Source organism: Mesoplodon mirus (assembly GCF_964341445.2).
Source record: "Mesoplodon mirus genome assembly, chromosome: 4".
Classification (NCBI taxonomy): Eukaryota; Metazoa; Chordata; class Mammalia; order Artiodactyla; family Ziphiidae; genus Mesoplodon; species Mesoplodon mirus.
Window position 1 is genome coordinate 50,982,243 of NC_138979.1, and position 20,456 is coordinate 51,002,698.

The window sequence follows — 20,456 nt, forward strand, 5'->3', positions numbered from 1 at the left end:
AGTTTCTAACTAGACGTTAATTAAGGTAAGTAATTGCAGAGTCTACCTCAAGCCAGAGCATACACAAAGCAATCATCTATTTGGTTTAGGTGACATGCTCAGGAACACTGAGATCCCTTCAAACCAAAAACAAAGCAGACCTACAAGTGTGAGCTAACTTCATTTTGGAAAAAAGGATCAAAGCTCACTAGGGGACTGTTAATCCTTTGGGGATATGGTCCAGATTCTGGAACTGCCTTCTGCTGCCTTCTCTTGCCAGCCACATATCCTGACTCTGCACTCACCTGTATGCTCTGGTATCTGTGTACATTTTCACTACTGTTCAGGTTAAATATGTACTTTCTCACATGATCCCAGAGGCCTGGGCATTAGAAAAGTTTAATGAAATAAAGTCCTTGCCCTCAAGGAGCTCACTTTCTGGTGGGAGAGACAAACCCATAGATAAATAACTATAACACAATGTGGCAAGAGCTATAAATGAGACGAAAGTATTATGAGACACAGATCAAGGAATAAATGATTCTGCCTCCCTCTTAGAGAAGGCTCGGAGAAGAGGCGGTGCATCAGTTCAGGCCAAGATGAATGGGAACTGCCTGGATGTCAGAAGTGCGCCAACACTCCCACTAGAAGCGGGCTGCACACTCCTGAGAGAGCAAAGGCTCTGTTTGTGGCACCGAATAGCCTGGAGATGAAGCTAGACAGAGAATCTGCAATGGATGAGGCAAGGAGGCCCGTAAAAGTAAGGACAGGGACTTCCCTGGTGGCGCAGTGGGTAAGATTCCGCACTCCCAAGGCAGGGGGCCCGGGTCAGGGAACTAGATCTCACGTGCATGCCAGAACTAAGAGTTCACGTGCCACAACTAAGGAGCCCACCTGCTGCAACTAAGACCCGGCACAACCAAATAAATAAATAAATAAATATTTTATAAATAAATAAGGACAAATGCCCTAGCAGCCCAGGCGAGAGATAAGGGCAGAGGAGAAGGGAGGGATAAGAGCTGTTTTGGGGCCTTCTGACCAGTCTAGGCAGCACCAGCCTATAGATCTCACCCAGGTCTGCCCCTCCTAACTCTCCCCACTGCAGGCCTGCCTCGGTTTACAATCCTTGGGTTTAAGAGCAGTGAGTAACCCTAGGCCACAGGTGACTTGCTCACAGCCCTTCTGCCTGCGAGTACTCGGATAGGGAAGCAGACGTATATCAGGCAGTACAGGTAATGCCCAGCATGCTCTACACTTGGCACATGCACACACACGTGTGCACACACACCCGGGCTACCCTATCTGAGAGGGGAGGCCCAGAGGGTCATCTTTTCACGGTCCTTTGGCTTTGTTTGTATCAGCATTTGAGGTTTACCCTGTTTCCTTGGATGTCAGGGAAACACCAATTAATTTGCATTGTATTCTTCTGGAAAAGGGTTTGAGACGGAGCCAGTTAAGGTGGGGCATGAGCTTCTTAATTACACTTAAAGTGAAAGGCATTCTAAAAGGGAAGGTAAGATCTTAATTAGCTCATTTTTTTAAAACTAGTGTTAGTATCTAAAAAGATCAAGGGGAAGGAGAAAAAAACAAAAGGGATGTGAGTTTCCCAACTACAGCTGACCCTTGAACAACTGGAGGGTTTGGGGTGCCGACACCCCCAACAGCTGAAAATCCACATATAATTTATAGTCGGCCCTCCTTATCCTCAGTTCCGTATCTGTGGATTCAACCAACCTCTGACCGCGTAGCACCGTAATACTTAGCGTTGAAAAACATCCACGTGTAAGTGGACCCACACAGTTCAAACCCATGTTGTTCAACTACGATGACTTCATTTTTATTTTTAATTTAGTTTACTGCTTTCCATTATGAAGGTAATACATGTCACCATAGAAAAACTGGAAAAAACAGAATATACCGAAAACACAGGAAAAGAATCAATTACCCATAATTCTATATGTCAGTTAATAATGCCTTTTATTTTTTTCTTTTTGACATAAAAAAAATTGTGGTGGTATGATCATACTGTATACACTATTTTGTGTCCATTTCCTATGCAACTGACAAATTTAAGGTGAAATATGAGTGTTCCAAAATTGACTGTGGTGATGGTTGCACAATTCTGTGAATATACTAAAAAAAAAACCTGAATTGTACATTTTACATAGGTGAATTGTATGAGATGTGAATTATATCATAATAACAATGTAAAAAAATTGTTTACAAACTTTACTTTTCATGTCTTGGTGACATTCTACAGACATTCTATGTAATATAACGGCAGTTACCATAATGTACTAAGTCACTCTCCAAGTAGAAGATGGATCTAGGTTTGTTACCATCATAACCAATGCTGGTACAGCAAAGGGAGATCAGCTCAGTGCTTTGTGACCACCTAGAGGGGTGGGATAGCGAGGGTGGGAGGGACGGAGATGCAAGAGGGAAGAGATATGGGGACATATGTATATGGATAACTAATTCACTTTGTTATAAAGCAGAAACTGACACACCACTGTAAAGCAATTATACTCTAATAAAGATGTTAAAAAAATAATAACCAATGCTGATAATAACATCTTTGTTACAACTCTGAGCTCTGTATAGCTATCATATTCTTTCCTCTCGAGTTTCCTAGAAGGATTTAAGGTTCTAAATATACCAACAATCTAGAAACTATTTTAAGGGACCAACAGACTTAACTCAAGAAAAATCAGTTACTCTTTAAAATCACTAGGCACCAAAAACAAATAATAAAAAGCAGTCTTAAGTGGGACCCACTGGGCATTAAGTTTGGGAGAGAAGAAGACAGGAGACCAAAAGCTGGACCCACAAATATAACATGTATCTGATATCCACAGAATCACAGCTAGAAAATGTTCTCATGCCTGAAAACAACTCATGGCAAAGTAAAAAGTCCAACCCTGACAGGTGGGTAGCATAACATTGGGGTGCCTGAGAGCACAGCCCTGGGGCTGGAAAGAGTCGTGTTAAAACCCCTATCTGGGGGCTTCCCTGGTGGAGCAGTGGTTGAGAGCCGATGCAGGGGACACGGGTTCGTGCCCCGGTCCGGGAAGATCCCACATGCCGCGGAGCGGCTGGGCCCGTGAGCCGTGGCCGCTGGGCCTGTGCGTCCGGAGCCTGTGCTCCGCAGTGGGAGAGGCCACAGCAGTGAGAGGCCCGCATACCGCAAAAAAAAAAAAAAAAAAAGAAAAGAAAAAAAACCCTATCTGAACCACAGCCAAGAGACCTGGAGTATGGTAATCCTAAATTGTGTCCCCCATAAACTGGGGATGATAGCACCCTACATGAGAGGATTAATCTGAAGTTCACCTAGGAAGAATGTTCCTGAAGTGCTTGGTGCCATGCCAGCCCATAATGAGCAGCACTCAATAAGCAGCTGCAACCCTAATAATGGTGAAGTCATCTGCACTTGACCAAACTGGAATGCAGGAATCCAGATCTTAGCCCTCCAGATGTTTCTGCTTAGAAACTACAGTATTTTTCTACTAACTCAGAAAGTGCCTGAAGGTATTTTTATTACCCTGGGAGTTTCAGCTGTTACCAGAGTTCATTTGCGCAATCTTTACATTCCAGTGTGCTAAAAGCTTTCTCATGCAGGGATAAAGGCAGCCTTTGTCTCAAGCTTGTAAAAGGCACTATCTTTGTCAGATAAGTTAACCGTTAAACTTCGGTTATATCTCTACAATGGCTAGTCGGGAAACCCCAGGAACGCAGGCACATCCAAATAGTGAGAAGGTGAGTTTTTAGGAGAGCGCATTGCGCGCGCGCGCGCGCGCGTGTGTGTGTGTGTGTGTGTGTGTGTGTGTGTGTGTGTGTGTGTTAGTTAAGGTGACATATTTTGAGTATTATCTATATGCCAGGCACCATGCTAAGTGCTTCCTACTTCACAACAACCCTGTGAGGTGGGGACTTTTATTAGCCCTCCTTCTATAGTAAGGAAGCTGAGGCTTAAAGTTAAATGTTTTCCCAGAGTCAGACGGCTAGTAAATTAGTGATAGAGCTAAGATTTGAACCCACGAACGCATATGCTCTCATCCACTAGGCTCCACCAAATAGAACTGACTGCAGGGAGGTAAGCAAGCCCTGCAGATTTTAGTTTCATTTTCTGATTAGTGACTTCCTGACTTCCCAGCCTGGCCTTTGACAAGTATGGTCATTTAAAAGTACCAAAAAAGATGGCTTTTTGAAGGTAGTTAGTTGTCCAGGCCGCCCGTAGTGGGAGGTGCCCACAATGTCCCCATGGAAACTAAGGCTGCTTTGAGGCCAGTGATGCAAACCTATGTCCTATTAGAACCACAGGACGTAAAGGATCTTTCTATACTCCTTCCTATCCCTGGAAACACAGTCACCAGTTTCTCCAAGGGTTCTAGGAAAAGTGACTATGCAATCTATCCTGCAAAATAAGACAATTCTGAGGGCGAAAGGGGGCACGATCAGTAAATATGCCGGCATAACGGGGACACATGGTCATGCCAATTTTAGGGCCCCAGGTCACCCTGACTGAGGTCTCCAGTCTGTCAGTGACCTGTATGTGAATTGTATGCATGTGTCAATAAGTAAAAACACTCTATCGTCCTAATGTCCCACAACTTGTCAGCAGGGGATGAACCAGCAGCCACTCTGGTTCATATGGCTGAACTAGCCTCATATGAAAAGAAGCACTTTGTCCAAAAGGGGAAAAGAGTGTGGTGAAATCACAAGCATCACCACAATAATCACAGGGTTTCCAAGGATCCGGGGATGGGGCAACCCCAAAGGTACATGCTTCGTTAACATAAGCCAAAGAAGTCTGAACACTGGCTCTTGTGGATACAGAAAACAGCACGGTGACCTGAACAGGCCCTTGCTCAACTCTTACCCAATTAAATGCTTTATCTGCTTTATTTCGGAACAGAGGCTTTTATGCCTCCTTGTCCTCTCTTACTCATCCTGGAACTCTAGGAAATACAATCATCCCGACAGCTCTTCAAAGCCAAGCTCCAGGCCTAAGGAGGGGCCTAACTTGTGGAGCTAATAAAAAAAAAAAAAAAAGAAGTCTGAATTTTTCGCTCATTAGATCAATCTGAGAGCAAAGCAGTAAAATGTTCCCAGCATTTTTCCAAGAAATGTAATAAAATTCAAGGCGATTTAGGACCAAAAAGAGACCCTTAGGGATCACCATGACCAAATTCTTCCTTACAGAAGGGGCAGTGAGGCCTCAAAGTGAAGAGCTCAGCCCAAAGCACCCACCCAGGGGATCAGACCTCCTGGCCCTCAGCGAAAGCCTATTTCCATGTCACTATGCTATTCGGTTATTTAGTTTCTCATGTTTTAAATCTTCTTCTCTCCAAAGAGAGGAGGGAGGGAGGGAGGGAGAAAGAGGGGGAACGAAGGAGAGAAGGATGGGGTGGGGTAGGTTTCGATTGCTCCATTAAAGCTTGATGACAATTTCAAATGACCAATATATGAAGATTCAAGAAAGAGACTAAAAACGCTTTGGTCAGTGTTTGACCAGGAGGACAAATGTATGGCCTACCTTTAGTCTTGATGGCTGTTTCAATGTTCAGAGCATCCCGCTCAGCATCAAAGTTGGTGTACGCTTTGACTGACCCATATGCACTTGGAGGTGTGGAGTGCTGAGGTTAAAAGACAAACACACTTCAGTCACACATATTTAAAATCCTCTTGTTGAAATGTCAATTCCTAAAATATTTTTTTCCTATTGTTTCTTTTAATAATTCACATCATTCTTAGGCTAGGTAACTCAGTAAGTATTAACATGCCATCACACATAGGATACGAAACTTCCTTATTTCTAATGAGAATTCTTCTTCAAAGGCTCAACTAGTTTAGAATATGATAAATCTATTTCTACATTTCATCTTACTTTTCATGCAGGCTCAAAGGCGGAAAACACAAAGCTGGGCACTTGAAACCACCTGTTTCTTTGCGGAAGGCTTTGAAGAGCATGAAACTAAGCTGGCCAAAATTTGAAACAAGCTGGAAATCTGGAAATGCCTGAATGACAAGTGTGTTTAGCCAAGTTTTTGCTACAGGCACATGAATTTCCACTGAGCCTGTATCGTTGAGCTCACAACTCTTTAAAAAGCAAATGTAGAATGCCTGCCTGCCTGTCTCGGACTATGAGATAAGTGAGGGAAGCATCTTCTTCCTGTATCCCCCCCACCTTTGGCCACCGCCGTGGAACCAAGGTGGTCAGGCCACATGGCCCACATCCTCTTCATATTGGCCAGGTTCCGCCTGCTTTCTCTACTCTCTCTACCCTCTACTCTGCTGTCTTTAACACGATACCCTCTGCCTACTACTCTTCCTAGTATTTTTTTTCTCACTGCCTTTTAAACCACGGGTTCTTCCTTTCTGGTGCTTTTCAAAGCCCATCACCCTTCCAGATCTGATGGACCCTCCCCAGCCCTCCCGACCCCAGACTGAGGTAAGGACAACAGCATGATTCTACATCAGTTCTCCTCTCCAGAGTGTTAACTTCTCTCCTTTAAAATGCACTTACAGCTCTCCTCCTCCCTGCTATCCAGTCCCAAAGCAAAGGACAGACAAAACAGGACTGACAATGTTCTTTAGGTTGGCTGATGGCCAGTGGACCCATCCACCACTGCACCGCCTTTAACGTCAAGGCTCCCCATCCCCGCCTCCCCACACTGCACACCTCCCCTCATATCATGACTCTGTCTAGGCTGTTTCTGGGAACAGTCGGAGACTGAGTTGCCCTGACTTACCTTTCCACCCACATGCATCACGTTACAAGGCACCCCAGCATTTATTAGCAGTGAGGCTGTGTAGGTAAACAACTAAGATGCCATCCTCCCAAATGTCTCCTAGCACAAAGCCACAAATCTAAGTTCAGGGCTGGACAAAATGTTTCAAAATGTACTTGTGACCATCTTGGCCAAATAGTAAATCCAGTTAATACATATAACTGAAACACAGTGGATTATCAAGGTGTTTTCCATATAATTTCACTACTTAAACTTTCCAGTAAGATTAACTCAATGGGAATAGAGCACACATTCAGGAAAAGGTAATGACAAAGTGTTATTCTGAAATACTTACTATATATGATATGGTGGCTATAAAATGAGGACAGAAATCTAAGGGAGCACATTTTCCTATTTATTAACAATGCCATCAGTTATTTACAAAGGTAGGCAGTCTGGCCATCGAGCCATATCAAATATGGCTTCATATATCAGGTGCTATGTCATCTCATCCCAAAAACAACAGGGAGTAGGGAAAAGTTTTGCATAATTTTATAGTATCTCTGGAAATAAAATTAAATGGATAATTGAACTTATTACCTGTAAAATTCATTTATCTGAAAATCAAGTTATGGAGGCCAAAGTGATGTTTCTCTTCCTTCAAAGTATTGGGGAATACATGACATTTTCTATTGCAGTCCCATCTCTCCACAGAGAAGCACATCATACTAGAGTAACTTCAAAGGCCACATGAAAAGCCCTCTGATGAAACCCAATACTAGAAATGATCTAATGATCTGATCCATTAAGAAAAAATTTATTTAGCTCTTGGACTTGTCTGGACCTCAACATGCTGCTTGTATGGTTGCCAACAACAGCGTGCACAAGGTCCAAGAAGAAAGATGAAAACGAGGTAGGCTTGACACTCCATACAACCTGTGCTCGCACCAATATCATCCATCTGAATGTTTTATGGGCAAGCACCAGAGACCACATGTACCACATGACCCAAGCTGCTGTCAACCCACTTGACTGCTTCTTTGCATTTTAATTTCAGTGAGAGTGTATTTTGAAATATCTGTAAGATGTGCCTACAAACCAGTGTCACTGCTGAGTTTCTGTAAAAGCCAGTTCTGCCAAGATAACCTGAAAGATGTATTGTATTATTAGATTTTTTACATACTCATAATTTATACTCTACTTTATTCTAAAAGCATTTGCAATGACTTATAATTTTGCATATAGCTTTTAAAATTTTTGACTGTAAAACAAAAAAGCAAATGTATCAGAATTTCCAAGTTCCCGTGAAAGACAATTAAGTATAAGTCTGAGCTACCTGATAGCCAAAGCAAAAAAGGCAACAAGATGAATTATAATACTTCTATTATTTTGTTAAAAAAGAAAAAATTCTAGCTATTTTGGAGAAAAGTTTTCCCAGGTACTAAATTTTAAAAAGTCCTTGTCTGGACTAACTCTCTGGACACTATAAGAAGTCCAAAACATGCAGGATCATTTTCAATATGGCTGTAGCTTATGCCAACCATTAAGAAAATCTGAGGGCGTGACATTAAAAATCCTGTATCAGTGAGAACCTACTGTAGAGCACAGGGAACTCTACTCAGTGCTCTGTTGTGACCTAAATGGAAAGCAAATCCAAAAAAGAGGGGATATATGTATCCGTATGGCTGATTCACTTTGCTGTACATCAGAAACTGACTGACACAGCAGTGTAAAGCAACTATACTTCAATTAAAAAAAAAAAAAGTCCTGTATCATCACAATAATTACTACCACTGGCATGTTAAGTATATAGCAGGAAAAAATTCCAAGCATCTCAGTGTCACTAGTGTCTGTCCAATTTTAATGTGATGCCAAAACAGTTTCTGGAGCCATAACATTTCTTTCAAATTGAACTACTAGGAACAGCTAAAGTACTGGGGAAGACAGGGAACCAAGGGGATTCCAGGAATGACTGTCTGAATTTTGTCCTCATTTTCCTTAGATGTACAAGGAAAGGAAGAGGCACAGTTACCCAGAGAGATGCCCAATTTGCAAAAATTACACAAAGTGAAAATGATATACTTACATCACCCTCCAAGCTGAGCTTGCAGAGAATTTCATGAACGGTAGACATTTTGAAAGAAGCTGGAAAAAAATAAGTACAACAAAAAGTATTATGAAGAGGCTTTCCTTTCCCCCGAAGGGCAGTGATTCATTATACTCATCTCCACTTCTTGGACCATTTCATCTGACGATATTAGAGTAATATTTGCAAACAGATGCAATTCTTATCTTGTGATTGGGAAAATTAAAACTGAGAGATGGTTTGCCTTAGGTTTGGGATGGACTACAGAACTAGTTAGTCTTGTTCTTGCTCAGTTTAAAAAGAACCTGGGGAGACTGAATTGTAAATACAAAACAAAACGTTTCTTCCCAAGACCAGTGCAACTTGTCCAAACAGGATAAGACTGAATCTTCCGGTTCTCCTAAAAAGTGATAATCTTGTCAAACCAGTCATTACTGCTGTATTTTTCACCAGTGATTTAATATATCATATATAATATATATCCATAGTCTGAAAACTATGGATATGAACTGAAATCAGTAGCATTTTCATGCTGGCTGATTCCTAAATGGAGCCCTTTATTACTATCCATAATTACTCTCTTAGCTCACCAATGCTTAGAAGATTTTAAACTGTTGATGAGAAAGACAATGGACAGATTTTGACATTAACTCATCCCATAAAAGACTGATCCTTGTATTTAAGATTCAAAATGGCTTAAATGAAGTCATCTTTCAGTTAATACACTTAATTGGACAGTGATAAGACAACGTAATGAACTGGCTTTCCAGCTTTGCAATCACACAGTTCTCGGAATTGATATACCAACCCCTGCCAATAAAAAGTGCTCAACTGGCAGGAAATTTACCTCAACTGAGACAAGACAGGTCATTCAGCAACAGCCTCCCCAAAATAAAGAAAACAGAGCAGAGCTGCATCCTCAAACAGTGGGAACGACGTCTGAATTGCAGCAACTCCTGTTTTGGTCTATTTTTGCTTAATATTCTTTGATCAAGGAAATTGTGCCCATGCAATTCAGCTTTCTTTTCTCTTTCAACAGTTTGCTTAGTCTACGTGTTTTCATACAGCTGGCTTTGAAGGAATATTTGGACATAGACATTTGTTAATTTATCAGAAGGCTTTGGACTAGGCAGATTCCAGGCTCTGTTTGGGGTGAGTTAGAGGAATTAAGAGAAAAAGATTCGCCTTTATTTGTGGTTATGGAAGTATTTCTACAAGATTTTCACCATGAGCTCTCTCCTACACGACGTCTTCTCTCTTCTTGATGCTTATAGAAGTCTTTTAAGCACACGGCAAAAAAGAAAATCACAGCTATTCCAACTCCCCCATTCCCCCAACTCTCAGACACTATCACACACACCCCCAACCCCTGCAATGCATCACAGCACTGGGATATGATCCTAGTTTGTAAAGTCATCCTCTATAAATAAACTGTGGTACATCCAGACAATGTAATATTATTCAGCACTAAAAAGAAATGAGCTATCAAGCCATGAACAGACATGAAGCAAACTTAAATGTATATTACTAAGTGAAAAAAGCAGTTTGAAAAGGCTACATACTGTATGATTCCAATTATATGCCATTCTGGAAAAGGCACAACCATGGAGACAGTAAAAGGATCAGTGGCTGCTACGGATTAGAGGGGAAGGAGGGAGGGACGAACTGGCAGGGCACACAAGATTTTTAGGGCTGTGATACAGTAATGGTGGATACATGTTATTATACGTTTGCCCAAATCCACAGAATTTACAACGCCAAGAATGAACCCTAATGTAAACTATGTATTTTGAGTGATAAAGATGTGTCAGTGTAGGTCCAGCAATTATAACAAATGTACTTCTCTGGTGGGGGATTTTCATAGTTGGAGAGGTTGTGTGCGTATATAGGGGGGGTGCGGGGAATATATGGGAACTCTGACTTCGTACTCAATTATTCTGTGAACCTAAAACTGCCCTAAAAAATAAAGTCTATTTTCTTTAAGAGTCTTGCTCTGTAGCTAGACTGTCCAATACACTAGCCACCAGCCACATGGGGCTAATCAAGCACTGAAGGAAAGTGTCCAGACCATACTGAGATGTGCTGTAAGTGTAAAGTACACACCCGATTTGGAAGAATTAGTATAAGAATGTAAAGTCGAAGAATAATCTCTAACTTCAACTTGGACCAAGAAACATTCTATAGCATCTCATCAGGATGCTGCTGAGAATCACCAAAGAGGACATGAGCTCCCCAGGACATGGACCACCTAAGCCCTGGCCTGGACTCCCGCCCCTTGGGCTCAGTCAGAACTGGGCTAGGTTTGCAGTGAGGGGTAAACGGTTGTCATCTGCCTTGCAGAATTCTAGTCCCCACTGTAAACAGCTAAGAAAGAAAAATGTCAAAACAAAAAGAAGACCAACAAGTCAGAGTTGTTTCCGGGTGGATTAAATTCCACTTATTTATTAGATCAGTTACTTCACATGGGTTCTGAGGTTTAGGAAATCGCAACCGCAGAGGCGGGTAAGTTTCTGCCAGGCAGTTCTTTCAAGTTGCCTTTCCAGCTCCGAGCACCGGCTTGGGAGACAGCTGCCTAACCATGTCCACACGGACCCCTCAGTACGGTACAAACCAAAGACCATTGGATTCACGTAATCCTTCTCCCACAGGCACAGCACAGAGACAGAAAATGGGGATTTTAAAAAGCCCCACAAGGCTTCCCTGGTGGCGCAGTGGTTGAGGGTCCGCCTGCCGATGCAGGAGACGCGGGTTTGTGCCCCGGTCCGGGAGGATCCCACATGCCGCGGGGCGGCTGGGCTCGTGAGCCATGGCCGCTGAGCCTGTGCGTCCGGAGCCTGTGCTCCGCAACGGGAGAGGCCACAATGGTGAGAGGCCCGCGTATTGCAAGAGGGGAAAAAAAAAAAAAGCCCCACAAGTCTTCCTTGCTGCTTAACGGTCAACAGTTGTACTGCTCTTTCATCTCAGTCCTACGTGCCACTACCAACTAAACTCCTCTATTTTATCTTGTCACAATAGTTCAAAATCCATCCTTCCGTGACGTTCTCTTACTCCAGCTCCGTCCAGCCCTCTATGGACTCCCCAGCAAAAGTGGACCTCAACCAAACTGTTCCTTGCTTCTCCCCAAACACACCGTAACTGCTTTAATCCACAGCACCTTGATTCGTGTCTCCCGCCTCATCTCCTTACCCTTGTCTCTTCTTCTGGTTACAGATGCTGCCCATTCCTCAAGTCACCACACCTCTGGCGCCTGCTCCAATGGGATGGCTGCAGCCCCCATTCCCCGGCACTGCCTCTCCCACCTTTCAATGCCAGAAACACTTTCTGATGCCACTAGACTTACTCACCACTGAGCAAAAGTGTCCTGAGTTCCTGCCACGCGTGCGCCACATATTCAGATGGCAAATACGTAGTACAATTCAACCAAACGGGGTCTCATCTGCCCCGTAGAGTCCCAGTTCCGCCTCAGATTTAAGAGGGCCTCTGCACACGCTAGGTGCTAAATAAACAGTCAGAAACGAGTTGCTATTTTGCATAATGAACATTTATATTTATATTATTGATAATCATTCTGTAGGAAAAGAATGTCACAATAACCAAAAAAACAATATCCATGAAGCTTGGGATTACTCCACGCAAGTGTCTTCTGTATCCATATAAATATTTCCTACTCCATGCAAGCTTAAGGGCAACCACATTTTCACCTTAGAAATAAAACACAGCCCTCAGGACTTCCCTGGTGGTCCAGTGGTTAAGACTCTGCGCTCTCAATGCAGGGGGCCCAGGTTCGATCCCTGGTCAGGGAACTAGAGCCTGCATACATGCCGCAGCTAAAAGATCCTGTGTGCTGCAACTAAGACCTGGCGCAGCCAAAATAAATAAATAAATATTAAAGATAAATATTAAAAATAATTAATATTAAAAATATTATTTAATAAAATTTTTTTAAAACCATGGCCCTCATTTCTTCACATGCAGTCCGCTGGTTTCTTCACTACATCCTGGTCTCTTCACTATACATCCAATCCCCTGGGAATGCAAAGTCATCTTGCAGACGACTAATTAATCTCCAGAAGAGTCGGCTGTGTCACTCATGTTTGTTAAAACATTAGCTTAATATAGTGCATGTGATTAATGAGAAGATGTCAGAGTGCTGTTCTCCTTGGAAGCAGAAAGAGAAAGTCTTGGCAGGGCTACTGTAGGTTACAATCACTGGTGACACCCAGGTAATAAATCAACCAGCCCCTAACACACACACACTGGGCCTGCCCCGCATTAAGGGCTGGGAGGGACACACACAAAACTATGAAACACAGACTCCACTCCTGCAGGACCTTGCAGCTCTCTTCCCTTCTCGCCCCAGGAAGACTAGCCCAGGTCACCCAGCTAATGAGTAAGGGAGTCAGGGCCAGGATCCAGGTCCCCTGACTCTTGGGCCCTTGCCCTTTCAACTTCACCACAGTGGCTCTTCATTCCAAGAGATTAAGACATGGAGACAGAGAAAGATAAAAGCAGCATGAGTGAGATTGGCTAAGGGTCTGAAAGGTGAGGTACTGACTAGTTTGAGAAGGACAATCACTCACCCTGGAAGGTTCCAGCCAGAGAAACAAGGGAAAGCCTGAGGAGATGGGATGTGGGAGAGTGTGCCGGGGAGACTGGGGGGACAAGAGGCCAGGTTTAAAACCAGCCATGTCTAATGTAGTGGCACGTGGGGGGCCTGAGATGTAAGTTTCTGAACGGTGCAGATTTAAGCTTGGCTATGGAAAGGGATTTGATGCCAATACTCGGTATCCATTCACCGTATTTGCTCTGGAGGCTGAACTTTCTTACTGAAACAATGGCTCTGCCTTTTTAGTGTACCTGTTGTTTTTAAGTCTCCATACCCTAGGAGACAGTTCCACCCCCAGTGACCACTTAGCATACTGAAAAATTCATAAGCGCATTAAAAGCAGAACTGCTCCTTTCCTGGCAGACCTCTCCACAGACACGAAAATGACATCACTCTTTCCAACACTACAGCCTCAGCCAGATCTCCAACTGGTTTCAACTTGCAAAAAAGAAAAAGAAAAAAAATTAGCAAATTCAATCTGTTGCTGAGTACCTCCATATACCAGTACCTCTTATTCCCAGGAAAGGGTTGGGTGACATAGACAAGATTGTTAAAATCGCCTTCTTCAGGGAAAGTTTTTTTGTTTAAGAAAATAACTAGAGAAGTACAAGGAGACTCAGTGAGAGCCATACCCACTTCAGACTGGCTTGAAATAACGCACCACTGGGAAGGAAACACAGACACTGCACCCTAATGAAGGGAACGGAACAGTTTCCTCTGGCCTTGAAAATATTAATAAATGAAACTGTTAATTGCCTGACTGGAAAAGCTCTTATAGTGCAAAGCTAGACATTAAAGAAATCCGTGCAGCTGCTGGAAATGAAGCAACTTACATCTAACATAAGCACTATCTTAAAGATAAGAGTTTGTCCTTTTCTTTTTTAAACCCAATAGATTACACTGTACTTCACTGTTTCACTTCCAACACAGCTGCAACAAAAATAGTACAAGTAAAACAGCTTTAACGTCTCCCCGCCCCCCCAAAAAAGTAAAAGAAAGTTTGCAAAAAGGTTGAAACAAACAAAAAAAGTAAACCTAAAAGCTAGTGCTTCAAATAATAAAAACAAGTTCTACTGAAATGAATGAAGAACCACCTCCAGAAAGCCCAAATGTTAATTCTCACAAACAAACAAAAACACATTGAGACAGGGCTCCTGTGCCCGGCAGAATCTGAGTATAACCCAGCAGTTCCGTGGTCACACCCACTTTTAAAATGTGGAGTGTTGATGTGTTACTGCAAAACACATCCCTAGCAACCATGATGAATCAATCAGGGACTGGATGATACAAAGGAGGAGTTTTTAAAACCAAAAAAATGGGGGCGGGTGTGGGGATGGAGGGTTGGGATTCCCCGCCAAGCCCTTACTGTGCAGTCCAGGGTCTACAGGACCAGACTGGAATTTTATACCAAGAGGGGGTAAAAAAAATGCATGAGTCGGGGGTAGGGATAGAGTGCCCACTTTATTCACTCTCTACCCCTCCCTCCCAGAGCATTTTTATTTAGCAGAACCTTCCGGAAATCACACAGTTTTCTCCTTGGTTTTTATGGTCTTGATTAATGCCTGAGTCACAGGCGCAAGTCATTCCCCAGAAATCCTGGAATTCTGCCCAGGGGCCTTGATCAAACTGAGCAGGATGGACACGGTGCTGCACTTGCTCTGGCCTGTCCCTTTTGCTGCCTGATCTGAATCAATATTTGTTTACTAACTCCAGACACACTGTGGCCTCAAGCTCTCAGAGCCTCTTGTTCAATCTCCCGACGTGGGGTTGGAGTGGGCAGAGAGACGTGCAGAAGAATGATGTCACTTGGCACAAAGTACTCTCACGGTTGAGAAATCAAGGTCTTCACATCTACAACTCAATTTCAGTGTTTTATGGCCCAAATATTATATTTCCAATGGGGCCCTGTTGCTTACAGAAAAAAGTCTACACAGCATTCAAGATCTTCCACACTCTGGACTCTACCTACTTTTCCATAAATAAAGCACACACAAACACACACACACACACACACACACAGAGCACCGAAGTCAGACTGGATTGGTAATTCTCCAAACACATTCAGCACTGTCCCACTACCTCTAGGCCTGGGTTTTCCAAGTTCCCTCTACTGGGAATGCTCTATCTGGATCAGCTGACATCCTCAGGAGACTTCTGGACACAAAAAATACTGTTACCTTTCTCCTGTACCTCTCCCTGCTCTGTGCTCCTGTCTCTCTTGGTGTATCTGTGAAATGTCGGAGCTGAGGGTACAAAGGCGGTCTTCCATTCTACCTGCCCCCAGGGTTTCTGTCTTATGCATCCCCATTTCCCCACAGGTCTGAGCACAGTGCCTAACAAACTGTAAGCGTTCACTCACATTTTTGGATGGTTTACACACACTACGTCTTTCCACATTATATTTTTTCCTTCTTTTCCCACAACATTCTCCTTCCTCAATTTCCTTTCCCTTCCTCGGACTGCATATCTCAAATGAAGTTCCAGTTCCATACATTCAGAGCTTGGAGGCTTCAATCCCCAGCCCCTGTTCACATCTTTGTAAAGCCTGGTAGAGCAATTCAGGAGACAGCCTCTTTCTCGTATGATATGCAGCTCTTCACCTTCTCCCACAGCTCAACCTCCACCTTTAATACCGTCAGGGCCCCTTGCCTCCTAGCTCTGTCCACGGGACAACGTGGAAAACTAACCTACATCTCCTTGTGGCAAGAAAGGCAGGGAAGGAGGCAGCAAGGAGGAAAGATTTGCAAGCGGCCTTGGGACTCTGATTTCCTCTGAGCTGGGAGTGTGGGGACCGGGTGTGGCAGAGAGACAAAGGGCAAGGATTCCATGTGACAAGCCACTCCCTTGAGTCAGAACTTCCCACACCAAGCCTGGGAGTGTAACTCAGACCACTTAGATGCTACTGACTTCTGACAAGACTGAGCTCAGACAGTTTCACAGCTTCAGGTGTACCCTAGGGGAGACTTGGAGGTAATCTCACTGGAGCCACAAGGCTGGGCATCTCCTGACCCCTACAGCTGACCTGCTCCCCAACAAAGGAGATGGGGACCGCCTCTGGCAACTGGAGGAGGAAAAACAGACCCGACAGTGAAAGAGTGGAAAAAAAATTTTTTTAAAAGACTGGAGTTTCCTCCTGATGTAGCCTACAACTAGAATAGGGTGTGGCACCAGGAAAAAAGAGGGTGGTGGATTCCCATATGCAAGCAAAAAAAAGAACATTCCATTTCTATTCTTTTTTTTTTTTTAATTTATTTTTGGCTGTGTTGGGTCTTCGCTGCTACCCGTGCGCCGGCTTTCTCTAGTTGCGGCGAGCGGGGGCTACTCTTCATCGTGGTGCGCAGGCTTCTCATTGCGGTGGCTTCTCTCGTTGCGGAGCACGGGCTCTAGGAGCACAGGCTTCAGTAGTTGTGGCTCACGGGCTCTAGAGCGCGGGCTCAGTAGCTGTGGTACACGGGCTTAGTTGCTCCGTGGCATGTGGGATCTTCCAGGACCAGGGCTACAACCCGTGTCCCCTGCATTGGCAAGCGGATCCTTAACCACTGCACTACCAGGGAAGCCCTCTGTTTCTATTCTCACAGTCAAATCCAGAAGGCAGGTTAAGTCAATGATAACTTTAAACAACACTTTCCCTAAAGCAAGTACACTATGAAGCTCAGGTCTGTGGAACAGCTGGATTAAAGGGGAAATGAGCCCCAACCAAGTTTGGAAACAAACATTAATTTGGGAGAACGTAAAGCTCAAAATCCAATTATTGTCTATACAATTCACTGGATTTTGTCTATTCAATTTTTTTCCCCACTAGATTTAAAGCCTAAAGAGCAGAGTTTTGTTTTGGTTTTGGTTTTGGTCTGTTTTGTTCAGTGCTATATCTTCAGTGCTTATACTGTGAGTAGAACATAGTAGGTGCTTAATAAATATTGTGGAATGAACAGATGTTTAAGGCAGCCCAAGAGAGCCTGGGAACGGGTTTGTGCCCCGGTCCGGGAGGATCCCACATGCCGCGGAGCGGCTGGTCCCATGGGCCATGGCCGCTGAGCCTGCGCGTCCGGAGCCTGTGCTCCGCAACGGGAGAGGCCATAACAGTGAGAGGCCCGCGTACCACAAAAAAAAAAAAAAAGAGAGAGCACCTGGGACTTCTATTTGTGACACACCCACGCTCAGTTTGTAAGAAATGCCTCAGCAGGCCCACAGCCCCACACAAGGGAAGACCAAGAACAAAGGCCAAATTCTAGGCCCGATGGTGCAAGAAGGGCCAACAACCCTCAAAATCAATAACAATTATAGAAGGATATCTACCTTGCCAGGAAAACTACTTAAATTAGAAATTAGTCAGGAAACCAATGGCCACGACTGCCGGCATGTCAATCGATACAGCATTTTTAACAGCTCAAAGACAGAGGATGTTATTGTGACCCCAGTCCAAGACCAAGCTCCTGCTCAAAGCCAGTGAGTCAGCTATATTTCCTGGGCATTTGCAACAGGCAGGCCATTTAGCACTGCAGGAAATCACCAAATCTAGGCGGTCCCCCAATCATAAACCTCCAATTAAAAAATTTACATTGATGGTCACACCCTTGCACTGCAGACGCAATCGATACCTCTGGAGAAAGCCTTGACTGAAGATACGAGATAACAGGTGGAGTCAGAAGTGCTGTAAGGGGTGGTCTTAACACCACTGACCACTAAGGACACTGAACCTGGCCTCATATGAGATCTTCCTTCACAATGCCTGAATATTATATTATGTGGCTCCTTCCATGGCCTCAAATTCTATAAATTACAGATGTTTAGTTTTAAAAAGGTTCTTGTTATCTTTTAAATAACACATCTCCCCTGGGTTGCTGAGGATTTCAGGACCACCAACCATTCCTAACGTTGAATATTAATGAATATTGACTCAATCTGCTTGTCTCTAGCTGGGTATGAGAACACTGAAGTGGGAGGGAGGGGGGAATGCAGCAGAACTGGAGAAGCATGGACAGGCTTTTGTAATATGTGGGGGTGGGGTGAGGGGGTCTCCAAGGAGGTAGGAGGAAGAGAGAAAAGTAGAGAGGGTGATGACATAATTTTCCAATTAAAATAATTTAATCAGGGCCAACCTTAAAACCTAGAAAACTTCCAGCGAAATACTTCAATGATTTACTCTTACGTATTATATACCTCACCCTCTTCCCACCCTCCCTCCCCACCCACCATCACTCCCATCCCGCAAATTAGGCGTGTACTATCAGTACTTCGATATAGTGCAGGTTAAAGTAGAGGTTTTCTGGGCTAGCCTGAGAACCTAAGCACCCTCTGTAACATTGTTTCAGTGCTACAGCGCATTCTGCACTCAAAACGACCAAGTTCCGGACAGGCACAGTAGGGCACACTTTTGGACAGAGCCCATCAGTACCGTCAGTATGAGCTCAGGGGTCCCGACCCCTGGACTCCAGGACCTTAGGGTTCCTGGTAAAGACCCAGCGTGCCCCATGAGGTTACTGTCCTTTTACCTTTAATAGCTTTGAAATGGCAAATCTTAACACAAAAAGAATGACACTCGGTTTTGGTATGGCACTTAATGTTTTCAGTGTGCTTTACAAATTTATTTTTGAATGAACATGTTTTTTGGAATCTTCTATAATAACCCTATGTGGGGAGAGTAAGAATGTGCATTCTTAAACCACTTTCATAGATAAGGAAATTGATGTCCACACCTTTTAAACTGAGAGTTGATGGACTCCAGGCCTACAACACCAGGCGCTGGGATCCATCTCACAGAGATACAAGGAGCAGCCCGGGGGGCTACGCCCTTTTCTGTACCCTCTGTCCCTGACTCAATGTCGCATCAGCGCCAGTAAGTCAGTGACGATTCTCCCCACAGAACCACGGGAAAACACTTCCTTTCCTGATGCAAAAGTAGTCAAACCAAATAAGAAACTCTCCAGATACACGGAAATCAGAAGTTGCTCTCCTACAAGCTAAGCTAGACAAAGGAGACTTAGGGGAGGTTCTTCCGTTGTTTTGTTTTACTGGGGCAGGAGGTTGCTGCTAAAAACTCCCACCCCTCATCCTCCCCCGACTGCTTCCCTCCTGCTCGTCGGCACAAGTTCCACAAATGCGCGTTTGTTTCAAGTAAAGTTAACTTGGAACAGGTGGGGATTACTTTCTAGATAGCCGTAGCGCTAGTGCTAAACGTGGAGGGTGCCGCACGTCTGCTCTCCACCCGACCAGGGGCTCGCAGGGAAGCCACACCCAGCCCCCCAGCGGCGCCCGGCGCGTCTGGAATGCGAGGCCTCCCTCCGCCCCCCTCCCCGGCGCCAACTCCTCGGGCTTCCTGCGAGCACTTCGGGGGGGATGCCCGACCCCCTCCTTCTGCCCTGCACCCCCCAGGCCGGGGCACACGCGGTCCCCCTCACTCCTGTCCAGGCCCCCCATGCCACTGGAAGCCCTCCTCGCAAAGCTCCTAGTGCGGACCGTCCCTTCAGCCCCCTCCCCAGACGGCCTCCCGAGTCCCCGTCTCCAGAGCTGCTCTTTGCAAGGCCGTCTCCTTCCCCCGCTCTCCACACCCCGCCAGCGCGGCGGCCCCGGGGCCATAGCGGGCGGGCGGGCGGGGCGCCCCGCTTACCTGGGCCAAGCGCAGTGCGCAGCGAGCGTCGCCAGATGCAGAGCGGAGCCAGCTGGCCTGGGTGGGGCTTTTATAGCCTCCACATCCTCGCGGTGCACGGGAGGCCCGCCCCGCCGCCCCGCCTTCTCCTGCTCCGGCCGCTAGCCCCGGAGTCGGGGTGACTCACACTGCCAGGCCCGCCCGCTCGCCCGCGGGGGACGCCTCGCCCTGGAACGTTCCCCGGGTCGCGCCAGTGGGAGCGGCCCCACGCCCACGGCTCTGCCGTCCGGTGAAGCGCCGCCGAGGCTTCTTCGAGGCCCAGTACCGGCCTAGTTTTCTCCTCTCTTCCTCTTTTACTTCTCGAGCGCCACGTCGAGTGCGCAGCCCTGCCTCAGGTTAATACGTTTGCAAGACTTTCGTAGACTCTGACCTTAAGTCACGTTTTTTTTGTTTGTTTGTTTAAGGCGT

General features: G+C 45.0%; 1 protein-coding gene across 1 annotated transcript in view; it reads right to left on the reverse strand.

Annotated features, from left to right (window-relative positions):
- Nucleotides 1–20,141, reverse strand: part of ANXA2 (annexin A2) — a 44,651-nt gene extending 24,510 nt beyond the window's left edge. The window contains exons 1-3 of the mRNA XM_082619107.1: nucleotides 20,010–20,141; nucleotides 8,797–8,855; nucleotides 5,516–5,615 (exon numbers count right to left, since the gene is read on the reverse strand). Of these exons, the coding sequence (XP_082475233.1) occupies nucleotides 5,516–5,615; nucleotides 8,797–8,844 (148 nt within the window). The 5' untranslated portion in view covers nucleotides 8,845–8,855; nucleotides 20,010–20,141. The remainder of the gene's footprint in view (nucleotides 1–5,515; nucleotides 5,616–8,796; nucleotides 8,856–20,009) is intronic.
- Nucleotides 20,142–20,456: the final 315 nt, after the last annotated feature.